The sequence below is a fragment of the Phoca vitulina genome, unplaced genomic scaffold (assembly GCF_004348235.1).
Source record: "Phoca vitulina isolate PV1807 unplaced genomic scaffold, GSC_HSeal_1.0 scaffold49, whole genome shotgun sequence".
Lineage (NCBI taxonomy): Eukaryota > Metazoa > Chordata > Mammalia > Carnivora > Phocidae > Phoca > Phoca vitulina.
The window spans coordinates 11,684,545-11,699,103 of record NW_022589752.1 but is presented as its reverse complement, the minus strand read 5'-3'; the positions used below and the strand labels follow the sequence as shown (position 1 = coordinate 11,699,103).

The following is a 14,559-nucleotide window of genomic DNA, read 5'->3' as shown; positions in this document are numbered from 1 at the left end:
ATTCTATTTTTTTTTTAAAATATGGTTAGACCAGAGAGGGAAAGGGAAAGAAAAAGGCAGGAGAGGAAGATATAGGGATATGGTAAAGAAACGTGACCAGAAATGATATAGACACTTCAGAAAACAGTTGGGTAGTTCCTCAAAAAGTAAACAAAGAGTTATATGCCCCAGCAATTCCACTCCTAGGTGTATGCCCACTGTTCATAATAGCCAAATAGTGAAAACAACTGGAATATCCATCAACTGATGAATGGATTAACAAAATGTGGCATATTCATACAGTGGACTCTTATTCAGCCATTAAAAGGAATGAAATACTATTGTATGCTACAACATGAATGAACCTGAAAGCAGTATGCTAACAGAAAGAAGGTCATCACAAAAGACCACATATTGTATGATTTCATGTATATTAAATGGCCAGAATAGGCAAATCCATGGAGACAGAAAGTAGATTAGTGGTTGCCAGGGGTTGGGAGGAGAGAAGAATGTGGACTGTCTACTATTGGGTATAGAGTTTCTTTTTGGTGTGAAGAAAATATTCTGGAATTAGATAGTGGTGATGGTTACATGAGCTTGTGAATATACTAAAAATCACTGAATTGTGTACTTTAAAAGGGTGGATTTTATGATATGTGAATTATATCTCGATTTTTAAAAAAGATTTATTTATTTGAGGGAGAGAGAGAGAGAGAGTGAGCAGGGGAAGGGCAGAGGAAGAGAGAGAATCTCAAGCAGACTCCCCGCTGAGTACGGAGCCCGACTTGGAGCTTGATCCTATGACCCTGAGATCATGACCCCAGATTAAAGCAAGAGTTGAATATTTAACCAACTGAGCCACCCAGGCACCCCTATATCTTAATTTTTAAAATATGACCAGGGATTCCCATATTTGTAAAGATCCCATTGAAAATTTTCATATGAGTATATATATGTATCATTAAAATACAAATATTTTTATTTTCAAATATTAGTTAAGTCTGTTGTAAAATAACCTTGTGTTATCTGTCCTTCAACTGAATCATTTGCATATTATGGGAAAATAGGTAGACAATTGATCTACAAAAACATTTGTATTTTAAACCTTCAACTTACTCTCTCTCTTTCTCCCACCCCCTCCCCTTTTAAAAGTAAGTTGCAGCAATCATAAATCTTCATCCCTAACTACTTTAGGATGTATTTCCAAAGAGCAAAGATATTTTCTAGCATAACCATAGTATAATAATCAAATTCATGAATATTAACACTGGTATAATGTTATTACCTAAACATATTTTTGGGGTGCCCAGGTGGCTCAGTCGTTAAGTGTCTGCCTTCGGCTCAGGTCATGATCCCAGGGTCCTGGGATTGAGCCCCGCATCGGGCTCCCTGCTCAGCGGGAAGCCTGCTTCTCCCTCTCCCACTCCCCCTGCTTGTGTTCCCTATCTAGCTGTCTCTCTCTCTGTTAAATAAATAAAATAAAATCTTAAAAAAAAAAAAATTTAAACATACTTTTGTTGGTTCACAAACTGGCCTCTGTACATGGAGGGCAAAAGGAGATGGAAGAGACTACTCCAGATTGGTAGGTGGCAGGTTTAAGAAGCAGGGGAATTAACATGAGGTTTGTCATGGTCAGCTACAAGGTGAGTGGATCTCTGCACTTGCCCACCAGAATCTTAAGTTTGTATAGAGGCCTTAATTGGGTTAAGTCACATATAGCATCCAGATGGTCCCAACAACACATTGCTCTCTCAAGGCTGCTTCCTTGGAAACAGTTGCAGTGATGGGAGTGGTGGTCAGAGCATACATTCCAACCACATGTGAGGGGGTGAGGAGCCTCTGATTGTCCCAGTCCAGCTCATGGTCAACTGGCAGTCATGTCCTCTCAATGGCCCCCAACAATTCTCCATATTTTTTTATAAATATATGTTTTTAAGATTTATTTATTTTAGAGAGAGGGAGAGAGAGTCCATGCATGATAGGTGGGGGAGTGGTAGGGGGAGAGAATCCTGAAGCAGACTCCCCACTGAGCATGGAGCCCCACTCGGGATTTGATCCCATGACCCATGAGATCTTGACCTGAGTCAAAACCAAGAGTCGGACGCTCAACCCACTGAGCCACCCAGGCACCCCAACAACTTTCCATATTTAAATATTGCCAATTATCATAATACTATCCTTTATAATAACTTGTTTTTCTCAATTCATTTGCATTTTAGTTGTCATGTTGCTCTAGTTTCTTTTAATCTCACCTCCTCAGCTTCTCTTTTTTTAATGACATTGATATAAATAGAGTGCAAAACTGTTGTTATTTTTTTTTAAAGATTTTATTTATTTATTTGACAGAGAGAGAGACAGTGAGAGAGGGAACACAAGCAGGGGGAGTGGGAGAGGGAGAAGCATGCTTCCCGCGGAGCAGGGAGCCCGATGCGGGGCTCGATCCCAGGACCCTGAGATCATGACCTGAGCCAAAGGCAGTCGCTTAACCAACTGAGCCACCCAGGCGCCCCGAACTGTTGTTATTTTAAGAAAGTTCTTTAAGTTAGTCTGGTAGTTTTCTGATGCTATGATTCAGGATATGCTTTTTTTTTTTTTTTTTTTGGGTGCAAGAATACTACCTATTTCCAAAATCTGCTGGGTAACCAAAATCTTGGTGGTTTAAAACAACAGAAATGTATTCTCTCATAGTTCTGGAAGTCAGGAGTTCAAAATCAAGGTGTTGACAGGCCTATCCTCCCTAAGAAAGCTCTAGGATAGAATCTTTTCTTGCCTCTTCCAGCTTCCGGTGGTGGCAGGCATTCCTTGGCCTGGGACAGCATAACTCCAATCTCTGTCTCTGTCATCACATAACTTCCTTCCCTTCCTTTCTCCTCTTCTTATAAGGGCACTTACTGGATTTAGGGCCCATCTGGTTAATCCAGGATGATCTCATCTGGAGATCCTTAACTTAGTTACATCTGCAAAGACCTTTTTTTTCCCCCCCAAATAAGGTCAAATTCACATGTACGTGGGGTTTAGGACTCAGGCATATCTTCTTGGGTCCACAGTTCAACCCACTACACTACCTAAATGATGTTGGGTCCTTCTCAGAGGATAATGTCAGGATATACTGAGTGTAGACAGAATAGGAAATAGATTTTTTTTTAAAGCATGAATTCATACTGACACTCGAATTCAAATGAAGTATTATAGTTTTTCTTGCCTTCTCACCTGCCATGTTTGTATCTTCTTTCTTCAGAGGGAGCACCCTGGCTCCTAACAGTAAAATGTTTACTTCTTTGGTCAGTCCTGCAAGATAGGTAAAATAGTTTCAGAATTGCTACACCTATATCATTACCAACAAGAAACTTGCCAAATAAGGTTCAAGATTTCTTTGTGGTTCTCTTGGTCTTCAACTGAAATTGGGTGGCCAGTTTCAAGTTACTTGGACCAGCACCTCCTCCCCCTTTTAGGTGGTTGTTATTCATTGGATACACCATTCAGTTCATTTGTTTCTGTTTGTATTTAATTTTAAGGTTTCTACCTTTGCTGGTTATTGGTGTCATGTTATTTTTTTGAATGATAACATTTAACATTATTCTAAAAGTGAAAACTATATAGAAAGGACACTTAGAGAGGTCACTCCCTCCCCTATCCATTCTGCCTTGTTTTTCCAATCTCCAGTATGTGGCCAGTTTTATTAATTTCTGGTTTACGGTGTTTCCTTTTATAAATGTAAGCAGATAAATGTATACTTACTTATTTTGCTTTCATTTTGTATAAAGGTAGTATGCTGTATATTAGTGGTTCTCAAATGGAGATGGTTTTGTCCTGTAGGGGGCAATATCTGGAGACTTTTTATTGGGGGCGGAGTCACTACTGTAGGAGCATCTGGTGGGTGGAGACCAGGTATGCTGCTAAACATCTACAATAAGTAAGATAGCCCTCAACTACAAAGAAGGACTAGTTCCATATATCCATAATGCTGCTGCTGAGAAACCCTGCTAGACATCTACTTCTGCACTTTGCTTTTCAACTTAAAAGTATATTATGGAAAATCACTCTATAGAGAACGTCCACATCCTGTTTTACAGCTCCATAGTGTAGGTGCTATAGTTTATTCAGTCTCCTTTTGATGGACATTTAGATTGTTTTCAATATTTTGCAATTACAGATAATGATGCAATGGATCTTACACACTCCTATTGTTGTTATTTTTGGAAGTTATATATATATATATATATATATATATATTTTAAAGATTTTATTTATTCATTTGAGACACAGAGGTACAGGAGAGAGAGAGCATGAGCAGGGGGGGAGACAGAGGGAGAGGGAGAAGCAGGCTTCCTGCTGAGCCAGGAGCCCGACGTGGGGCTCGATCCCAGGACCCTGGAATCATGACCTGAGCCGAAAGCAGACGCCTAACCATCTGAGCCACCCAGGCGCCCCTGGAAGTTATATCTTTAGAGTAAATTGCAAGAAGTGGGTCAAAGGCCAAAATATATGATGCTTTGCCAAATCCCCTCCAAAAGGTTGTAAATTTTCGCATTTTCACCAATCCTGTTTCTCTATATTTGCTAACTGAGTTGTCAAATTTTTGAACTTTTACCAATTTGAAAAGTAAGAAACTCAGTGTAGTTTTAATTTGCATTCATTTTATTATTAATGGCATCTTAATTACTTATTTATTTTTTAAAGATTTTATTTATTTGTTTATCCTAGAGAGAGAGAGACGGAGAGCAAGCGCAAGCATGCTCCCACACACAAGTTGGGGGGAAGGGCAGAGGAGGGGAGAAGGACAAGCAGACTCCCCCCCGCTCCCCGAGCCCAGAGCCTGACGCGGGTGGATCCCACCACCCATGAGATCATAACCTGAGCTGAAAGCAAGAGTCCATGCTCAACCTACTGAGTCACCCAGGTGCCTCATGAACAGCATTTTTTAAAAGTTTTGCTTGTTCACATCGCTGGGTCAAAACCTCAAATTTTATAATATTTAAACCAAATAATTTTAGATGAAATGCAGAAGCAATGTTTATAAAATACAGTGAAACAGGGTATGTATTTCTGCACTGAAAATATCCAACTTTTTCTTGTGGCTATGTCTCAATAAATTTTTACATGAACATAACAGAGTATGATCCTGTCATGCCTGAGAGAGAAATACTCATCACCAGGTAATAAATGTAATCCTAGACATATGGTATTTAAAGTCTGCTCTGGAGTTTTCAGGCCATGGGAATGTCACACTGAGTAAACTAAAATGCCTTTGTACTAGGATTCTTTTTTTTTTTAATTTTATTTATTTATTTGACAGAGAAGGAGAGAGAATAAGCAGTGGGGAGGGGCAGAGAGAGGGAAAGAGAGAGAGTGAGAGAGAAGCAGACTCCCCACTGAGCAGGAAGCCTGATGTGGGGCTCGATCCCAGGACCCGGAGATCATGACCTGAGCCAAAGGCAGACGCTTAACCGACTGAGCCACCCAGGCGCCCCTGTACTAGGATTCTTGTGTGCTTGGTGTTTTATAGGCCATACATGTCTCTTGGAAGTCTTCGTGATCAAGTCATCTATCCTGACTCAGTGGATGACATGCATGATAAAGGCTATACAGACCACGATCTGGAATGTATTCTACACAATGTCCACCTCTATCACATAGTTCAAAGAGAAGGAGGTAAAGTCTATCACTTTTAAAATGCATTTAACTTTGTTTCAAAAAAAGAAACTTGGGTAAATAGTCCATGGTTTAATTTGAACGTATGCTATTATTGGAACATAAACACAAAAGACAGACTTTATAGCATTTATTGCTTTTCCATTATTGACATCCTCTTTTCTGCTTGGGTTATATTTCCTGCAGCACACTAGGCTTTTTATTGTCTGCTGCTAGCATTTGAAAATAATTTTTCCTTCATATTTGAATATACAATTGTCCCTGAAGCCATCATCAATCTAGATGTATGTAAAGTCTGTGACAGAAATATTATCCTGTCGAGTTCTCAGCTTACATTAAACTAAATAATTTGAGAAGTAGGTATCGCAGAATTACTTTTTTGTTTTCAGACCCACAGTCTTACCAATACATTTTTTCCTTTTTCGAGTAGCACATAGAGAATTAGATAAAATACAGAAACTTCTATAGTATGTGTTTTATTCATAAGACATTTTTGAAAGAGTAGAATTAACAGTTATACATATGAGCTTAAAAAAGAATTACTTTCTAATAGTCAAACCTTTTTAAATTAATTTTTTATTTAAATTCAATTAATTAACATATAATGTATTATTGGTTTCAGAGGTAGAGGCCAGTGATTCATCAGTCTTATATAATACCTAGTGCTCATTACATCAGTGCCCTCCTTAATGTCCATCACCCAGTTACCCCATCCCCCCCTGCACCCCTTCCCTCCAGCAACCCTCAGTTTGTTTCCTATGACTAAGCAACTAATTAATCATTGAATACTACACCAAAAACTAATGATGTGTACTATATGTTGGCTAACTAAACATAATAAAAAAAAAAGAGAGAGTCTTTTATGGTTTTTTTCCCTCTTTGATTTCATCTTGTTTTATTTTTTCCTCTCTTCCCATATGATCTTCTGTTTTGTTTCTTAAATTCCACATATGAGTGAGATCATATGATAATTATCTTTCTCTGATTGACTTATTTCACTTAGCATAATACCCTCGAGGTTCATCCATGTCATTGCAAATGGCAAGACTTCATTTTTATTTTTTTTTTTTTTTGATGGCCGAGTAGTGGTCCATTGTATATATACACCACATCTTCATTATCTATTCATCTGTTGATGGACGTCTGGGCTCTTTCCATAGTTTGGCTATTGTGAAAATTGCTGCTATAAACATTGGGGTGCACGTACCCCTTCAGATCACTACATTTGTATCTTTGGGGTAAGTACCCAGTAGTGCAATTGCTGGGTCATACAGTAGCTCTATTTTCAACTTTTTGAGGAACCTCCATACTGTTTTCCAGAGTGGCTGCACCAGCTTGCATTCCCACCAACAGTGTAGGAGGTTTCCCCTTTCTCCACATCCTCACCAACATCTGTTGTTTCCTGACTTGTTAATTTTAGCCATTCTGACTGGTGTGAGGTGGTGTCTCATTGTGGTTTTGATTTGTATTTCACTGATGCCGAGTGATGTTGAACATTTTTTCATGTGTCTGTTGGCCATTTGTATGTCTTCTTTCTAATAGTAATACTTTCAAATACTTGATTACACATAATTTGATAGCCTTGAAAAACTATTGAAATAACAAGCTAGAATTCTAGGTTTAATTTTGCATAGGTTTTATGTTTCATTTCCTAGCCCATTTACCTATCAGAAGTACAGTGATTAAGAATGTGAACTTTGAAGTCAGAGTTCTAGAATCTTAATTAGCACTGTTGTCTGTATCTTCAACTGTAAAATGGGGATAACTATCTACCTAATAAGGATTCTGTGAATATTAAATAAGACTCTCTGTAGAGTCCCACAACTATGTGGTCAATTAATCTTTGACAAAGCAAGAAAGAATATCCAATAGGAAAAAGACAGTCTCTTCAACAAACGGTGTTGGGAGAACTGGACGGCAATATGCAAAAGAATGAAACTGGACCACTTTCTTACACCATACACAAACATAAATTCAAAATGGATTAAAGACCTAAATGTGAGACTTGAAACCATAAAAATCCTAGAAGATAACATAGGCAGTAACCTCTTTGACATCGACCATAGCAACATTTTTTCCAGATATGTCTCCTGAGGCAAGGGAAATAAAAGCAAAAATAAACTATTGGGACTACATCAAAATAAAAAGCTTTTGTAGACAGAAGACATGAACAGATATTTCTTCAAATAAGACATCCAGATGACCAAGAGACATATGAAAACATGTTCATCATCACTTACCATCAGGGAAATGCAAATCAGAACCACCAGGAGGTATCAACTCACACCTTCCAGAATGGCTAAAATCAACACAAAAAACAATCATTGGTGAGGATGTGGAGAAAAAGAAACCCTCTTGCACTGTTGGTGGGAATCCAAACCAGTGAAGCCACTCTGGGAAACAGTATGGAGTTTCCTCAAAAAGTTAAAAATAGAACTACCCTGTGATCCAGCAATCACAGGGTAGTTTACCCAAAGAATACAAAAGCACTAATATGAAAGGATAGATGCACCCCTGTGTTTATAGCAGCATTATTTATAATAGCCAAGATATGCCAGCAGCCCAAGTGTGCATCTACTGATGAATGGGCACAGAAGAGGTGGTGTATCTATATACAGTGTAATATTACTCAGCCATAAAAAAGAATGAAATCTTGCCAATTGCAATGACATGGATGGAGCTAGAGAGTATTATGCTAAGCAAAATAAGTCAGTCAGAGAAAGACAAATACTGTATGATTACACTCATATGTGGAATTTAAGAAACAAAACCAATGAGCAAAGGGAAAAAGAGAGAGAGACAAACCAAGAAATTGACTCTTTATTACAGAGAACAAACTGATGATTCCCAGAGGGGAGGGGAGCGGTAGGTTGGATTTAATAGGTGACAGGGAGTAAGGAGTGCACTTGTGATGAGCACTGGGTGTTGCATGGAAGTCTTGAATCACTATAATGTACAACTGAAACTAATATTACACTGTATGTGAACTAACTGGAATTAAAAACTTTTTTAAAAAGACTCTCTATAGAGTATTTAGAACAATGGCACATAGTAAATGCATAAGAATTAGTAGCTAATGGCAATATTACTACTCATAATATTGATACTATGATATTTTATCTTTTTGTGATGATTAGTACTTGATTTTTGTATGGAAATTTCATATATATTATTTCATTTGATTCTTATAATCAGCAAATGATGCAGACAAGAGATGTATTATTCTGTTTATTTTTATGATATTGATAATCACGAGTCATAAATACTAAAAATATGGAAAGCAGATCATCTTTTTTTTTTTTCCATATAGTTAGCTCCTTCCCAGTTTCAAAACACCAGGGCAGAATAAATGCTGCATGTTAATCTTGGGGAAATTATTTTGGGTAAATTTGAAATCCAATCATCTAAATAGAAATTTACAATAAACATGGGCCATTCTATTCTTTCAAAGTCATCAAAAAGTTTAAGAACTTCTTTAAAGAATGTTTCAACCTTAATAATGTAACAGTAATTGTTATGATTTACTGAGTGCTTACCTTGCAGAATACATTAAGCAATGTACATTGTCATCTTATTTAATATTTATAACTGTCTCATGATGTGGGTTTTAATAACCCCCTTTCACAGGTGAAATTCAGAAGTTTGGAAACTTCCCCAGGGGCCTACCACAAGTGTTAGGACAGGGATTCAAATACAGATCTCACTTGAAAGTCAATGTTCCATACTAGGCCCTGCCACTGTGCTATGCTATCTACTGGCTTCTTAGACATGAATGAGAACAGTTATATCCTTACACATAAAAAAAAATTCCAAGGAAGCCTACTCTCTACTCACTTAATCCTTAAAACATGAAACATGTTTCATGTTTTTAAGCAAAGCTGGAAAGCACCTAAATTTGCAAGGACATCACATACTTTAGAAGAAGCCTATTGAAGTTCTATTTAGACTAGCTAATACTTTGCTTAGAGAAATGCTTTGCTTTAGTTAAAGATGGAATTAAAAACTATGTTTCCGGGGGGAGGAGCAAGATGGTGGAGGAGTAGGAGACCTAAATTCCATCTGGACCCAGGAATTCATCTAGATAGGGATCAAACCATTCTGAACACCTACGAACTCAACAGGAGATTGAAGAAAAGAATAGCAGCAACTCTCTGAACAGAAAAGCGACCACTTTCTGGAAGGTAGGACATGCGGAGAAGTGAATCCAAGGCCATATTCAGGAAGATAGATGGCGGGGGAGGGGGCCTCCGTCAGCTGCTACCGGCAAGTGATAGAGCAGCAGAGCACAAAATCGGACTTTTAGAAGTTGGCTCTGCTGAGGGACGTCACTCCAGTGGCTAAGCGGGGGGTGGAACCCTCGCTGGGACAGTGTGGTCTCAGGACCCTCAGGGTCACACAAAGACCAGGGGTGCCTGAGTGTGGCAGAGCTCCCAGGTATCAGAGCAGGGAAGCCGGCTGCAGAGACGGAGCCGAGGCACGGGTACTCAGCTCGGAGTTGCCATAAACCATGATCTGCGGCACAGTCAGGCCACCGCTCTTCCAGCAGGGACCCAACAAGAGGCAGATCTGGGGAGACTCCCCTTCCCCCAACCCCAGGAGCAGCACGGGAGTGCACCGCCGGGATCTGCTGGGTTTGGAGACTCCAAACGGGGTTGTGAGCCAGAGATAGAAACGCTCAGTCACAGGCCAGGTGAGCATGGAGTGCAGCCGGAGACTGGTGAGACGGGAGAGATTGACTGCTTTTCTCTGGGGGCTCACTGAGGAGTGGGGCCCCAAGTTTTTGGCTCCTCCAGGGCGGAGATTGGGAGGCTGCCATTTTCACTCTTGTCCTCCAAAGCTGTATGGAAAGCTTGCAGGAACAAAAGGTCCCGAGAGCAAACCTGAGCAGATTACTTAGCCCGGACCGGCAAGGGCAGGGCAATTCCGTCTCCGGCAAAGACATTTGAGAACCACAGCAACAGGCCCCTCCCCCAGAAGATCAGCAAGCACAGCCGGCCAAGACCAAGTTTACCGATCAATGAGAATGGCAGAACTCCAGCACTAGGGGAATACTGTACATAGAATTCATGGCTTTTTTCCCATGATTCTTTAGTCTTTCAGAGTTAATTTTATAAAATTTCTTTTTCTATTTTTTTTTTTTGGATTTTTCTTTTTCCCTTTTTCAACCAACATCTTATCAATCCCTTTTTTAAAAATTCTTTTTTATTTTTCATTTTTAGAGTCATATTCTATCGCTTCATAGTAGTTAACCTTATTTTTGGTATATATATATATATATATATATATATATATAAGCTGTTATCTCTTTAAAATTTTGGGAAACAGTTTCTTCTAACAGACCAAAATATATCCTAAATATCTAGTGTATGGCTTTGTTCTAGTCTCCTGCCTGATCACATTCTCTCCCCCACTTTTTTTTTAAATCCTCTTCTTTCTTTTTTCAACCAACTTCTTATCTTATCAATTCCTTTTATAAAATCTTTTATAATTTTCATCTTTACAGTCATATTCCATCCCTTCATTGTATTAACTCTTATTTTTGTACATGTGTAAGTTTTTCTTTCTTTAAAATTTTGGGAGGCACTTTCTTCTAACCGACCAAAATACGCCCAAAATCTAGTGCATGGCACTGATCTATGCAGCAGCCTGATCATATTTGCTCATATTCTGTTTTTTGTTTGTTTGTTTTTTATCTTTTTCTTTTCTTTTTTCTTCCTTTACCTTTCTTTTCCTCTGATTTCAGGTCTCTTCTGATTTGTTTAGTGTATATTTTTCTGGGGTTGTTTTACCCTGTTAGCATTTTGTTCTCTCATTCATCTATTCTCCTCTGGACAAAATGACAAGATGGAAAAAATCACCTCAAAAAAAAGAACAAGAGGCAGTACCAACTGCCAGGGACCTAATCAATACGGAAATCAGTAATATCTCAGAACTAGAGTTCAGAATGACGATTTTAAAGATACTAGCTGGGCTTGAAAAAAGCATGGAAGATATTAGAGAAACCCTTTCTGGAGAAATAAAAGAACTAAAATCTAACCAAGTCAAAATTAAAAAGGCTATTAATGAGGTGCAATAAAAAATGGAGGCTCTAACTGCTAGAATAAATTAGGCAGAATAGAGAATTAGTGATATAGAAGACCAAATGATAGAAAATAAAGATGCTGAGAAAAAGAGAGATAAACAACTACTGGATCACGAGGGCAGAATTCGAGAGATAAGTGATAGCATAAGATGAAACAATATTAGAATAATTGGGATCCCAGAAGAAGAAGAAAGAGAGAGAGGGGCAGAAGGTATATTGGAGCAAACTATAGCAGAGAACTTCCCTAATTTGGGGAAGGAAACAGGCATCAAAAACCAGGAGGCACAGAGAACCCCCCTCAAAATCAATAAAAATAGGTCAACACCCCGACATCTAATAGTAAAACTGACAAGTCTCAGAGACAAAGAGAAAATCCTGAAAGCAGCTCGGGAGAAGAGATCTGTAACCTACAATGGTAGAAATATTAGATCGGCAACAGACCTATCCACAGAGACCTGGCAGGCCAGAAAGGACTGGCATGATATATTCAGAGCACTAAATGAGAAAAATATGCAGCCAAGAATACTATATCCAGCTAGGCTGTCATTGAAAATAGAAGGAGACATAAAAAGCTTCCAGGACAAACAAAAACTAAAGGAATTTGCAAACACGAAACCAGCCCTACATGAAACATGAAAGGGGTCCTCTAAGCAAAGAGAGAGCCTAAAAGTAACATAGACCGGAAAGGAACAGAGACAATATACAGTAACAGTCACCTTACAGGCAATACAGTGGCAATAAATTCATATCTTTCGATAGTTACCCTGAATGTAAATAGGCTAAATGCCCCAATCCAAAGACACAGGCTATCAGATTGGATAAAAAAAACAAGACCCATCAATATGCTGTCTGCAAGAGACTCATTTTAGACCCAAAGACACACCCAGATTCAAAGTGAGGGGACGGAAAACTATTTACCATGCTAATGGACACCAAAAGAAAGCTGGAGTGGCAATCCTTGTATCAGACAAATTAGATTTTAAACCAAAGACTATAATAAGAGATGAGGAAGGACATTATATCCTACTTAAAGGGTCTATCCAACAAGAAGATCTAACAATTGTAAATATCTATGCCCCTAACACAGGAGCAGCCAATTATATAAGCCAATTAATAACAAAAGCAAAGAAACACATCAACAATACAATAATAGTAGGGGACTTTAACACCCCCCTCACTGAAATGGACAGATCATCTAAGCAAAAGATCAACAAGGAAATAAAGACTTTAAATGACACACTGGACCAGATGGACTTCACAGATATATTCAGAACATTCCATCCCAAAGCAACAGAATACACATTCTTCTCTAGGGCCCATGGAGCATTCTCCAGAATAGATCACATCCTGGGTCACAAATCAGGTCTCAACCGGTACCAAAAGATTGGGATCATTCCCTGCATATTTTCAGGCCACAATGCTTTGATACTAGAACTCAATCACAAGAGGAAAGTCGGAAAGAACTCAAATACATGGAGGCTAAAGAGCATCCTACTAAAGAATGAATGGGTCAACCAGGAAATTAAAGAAGAGTTAAAAAAAATTCATGGAAACAAATGAAAATGAAAACACAACTGTTCAAAATCTTTGGGATGTAACAAAGGCAGTTCTAAGAGGAAAGTATATAGCAATACAAGCCTTTCTTAAGAAACAGGAAAGGTCTCAAATACACAACCTAACCCTACACCTAAAGGAGCTGGATAAAGAACAGCAAAGAAAGCCTAAACTCAGCAGGAGAAGAGAAATAATAAAGATCAGAGCAGAAATCAATGAAATAGAAACCAAAGAACAGTAGAACAGATCAATGAAACTAGGAGCTGGTTCTTTGAAAGAATTAACAAGATTGATAAACCCCTGGCCAGACTTATCAAAAAGAAAAGAGAAATGACCCAAATCAACAAAATCATGAATGAAAGAGGAGAGATCACAACCAACACCAAAGAAATACAAACAATTATAAGAACATATTATGAGCAACTATATGCCAGCAAATTAGATAATCTGGAAGAAATGGATGCATTCCTAGAGATGTATCAACTACCAAAACTGAACCAGGAAGAAATAGAAAACCTGAACAGACCTATCACTACTAAGGAAATTGAAGCAGTTATCAAAAATCTCCCAACAAACAAAAGCCCAGGGCCAGACGGCTTCCCAGGGGAGTTCTACTAAACACTTAAAGAAGAATTAATACCTATTCTTCTGAAACTGTTCCAAAAAATGGAAATGGAAGGAAAACTTCCAAACTCATTTTATGAGGCCACCATTACCTTGATCCCAAAACCAGACAAATTCCACATCAAAAAGAATTACAGACCAATATCCTTGATGAACACAGATGCAAAAATTCTCACCAAAATACTAGCCAATAGGATCCCACAGTACATTAAAAGGATTATTCACCACGACCAAGTGGGATTTATCCCTGGGCTGCAAGGTTGGTTCAACATCCGCAAATCGATCAATGTGATAAAATACATTCATAAAAGAAAGAACAAGAACCATATGATCCTCTCAAGAGATGCAGAAAAAGCATTTGACAAAGTACAGCATCCTTTCTTGATCAAAACTCTTCAGAGTATAGGCAGAGAGGGTACATACCTCAATATCATAAAAGCCATCTATGAAAAACCCACAGCAGATATCATTCTCAATGGGGATAAACTGAGAGCTTTCCCCCTAAGGTCAGGAACATGGCAGGGATGTCCACTATCACCACTGCTATTCAACATAGTATTAGAAGGGTATGTGCTGTGGTGAGCGCTGTGAATTGTGTAAGACTGCTGAATCACAGACCTGTACCTCTGAAACAAATAATACATTATATGTTAGAAAAAAGAAGATAG

The 14,559-nt window shown here is 38.5% G+C and overlaps 1 protein-coding gene across 1 annotated transcript in view; it reads left to right on the top strand.

Annotated features, from left to right (window-relative positions):
- ABCD2 (ATP binding cassette subfamily D member 2) overlaps positions 1 to 14,559 on the top strand; it is a 67,600-nt gene that overhangs the window by 38,664 nt on the left and 14,377 nt on the right. Inside the window, exon 7 of the mRNA XM_032432751.1 lies at positions 5,486 to 5,631. Coding sequence (XP_032288642.1) covers positions 5,486 to 5,631 — 146 coding nt within the window. The remainder of the gene's footprint in view (positions 1 to 5,485; positions 5,632 to 14,559) is intronic.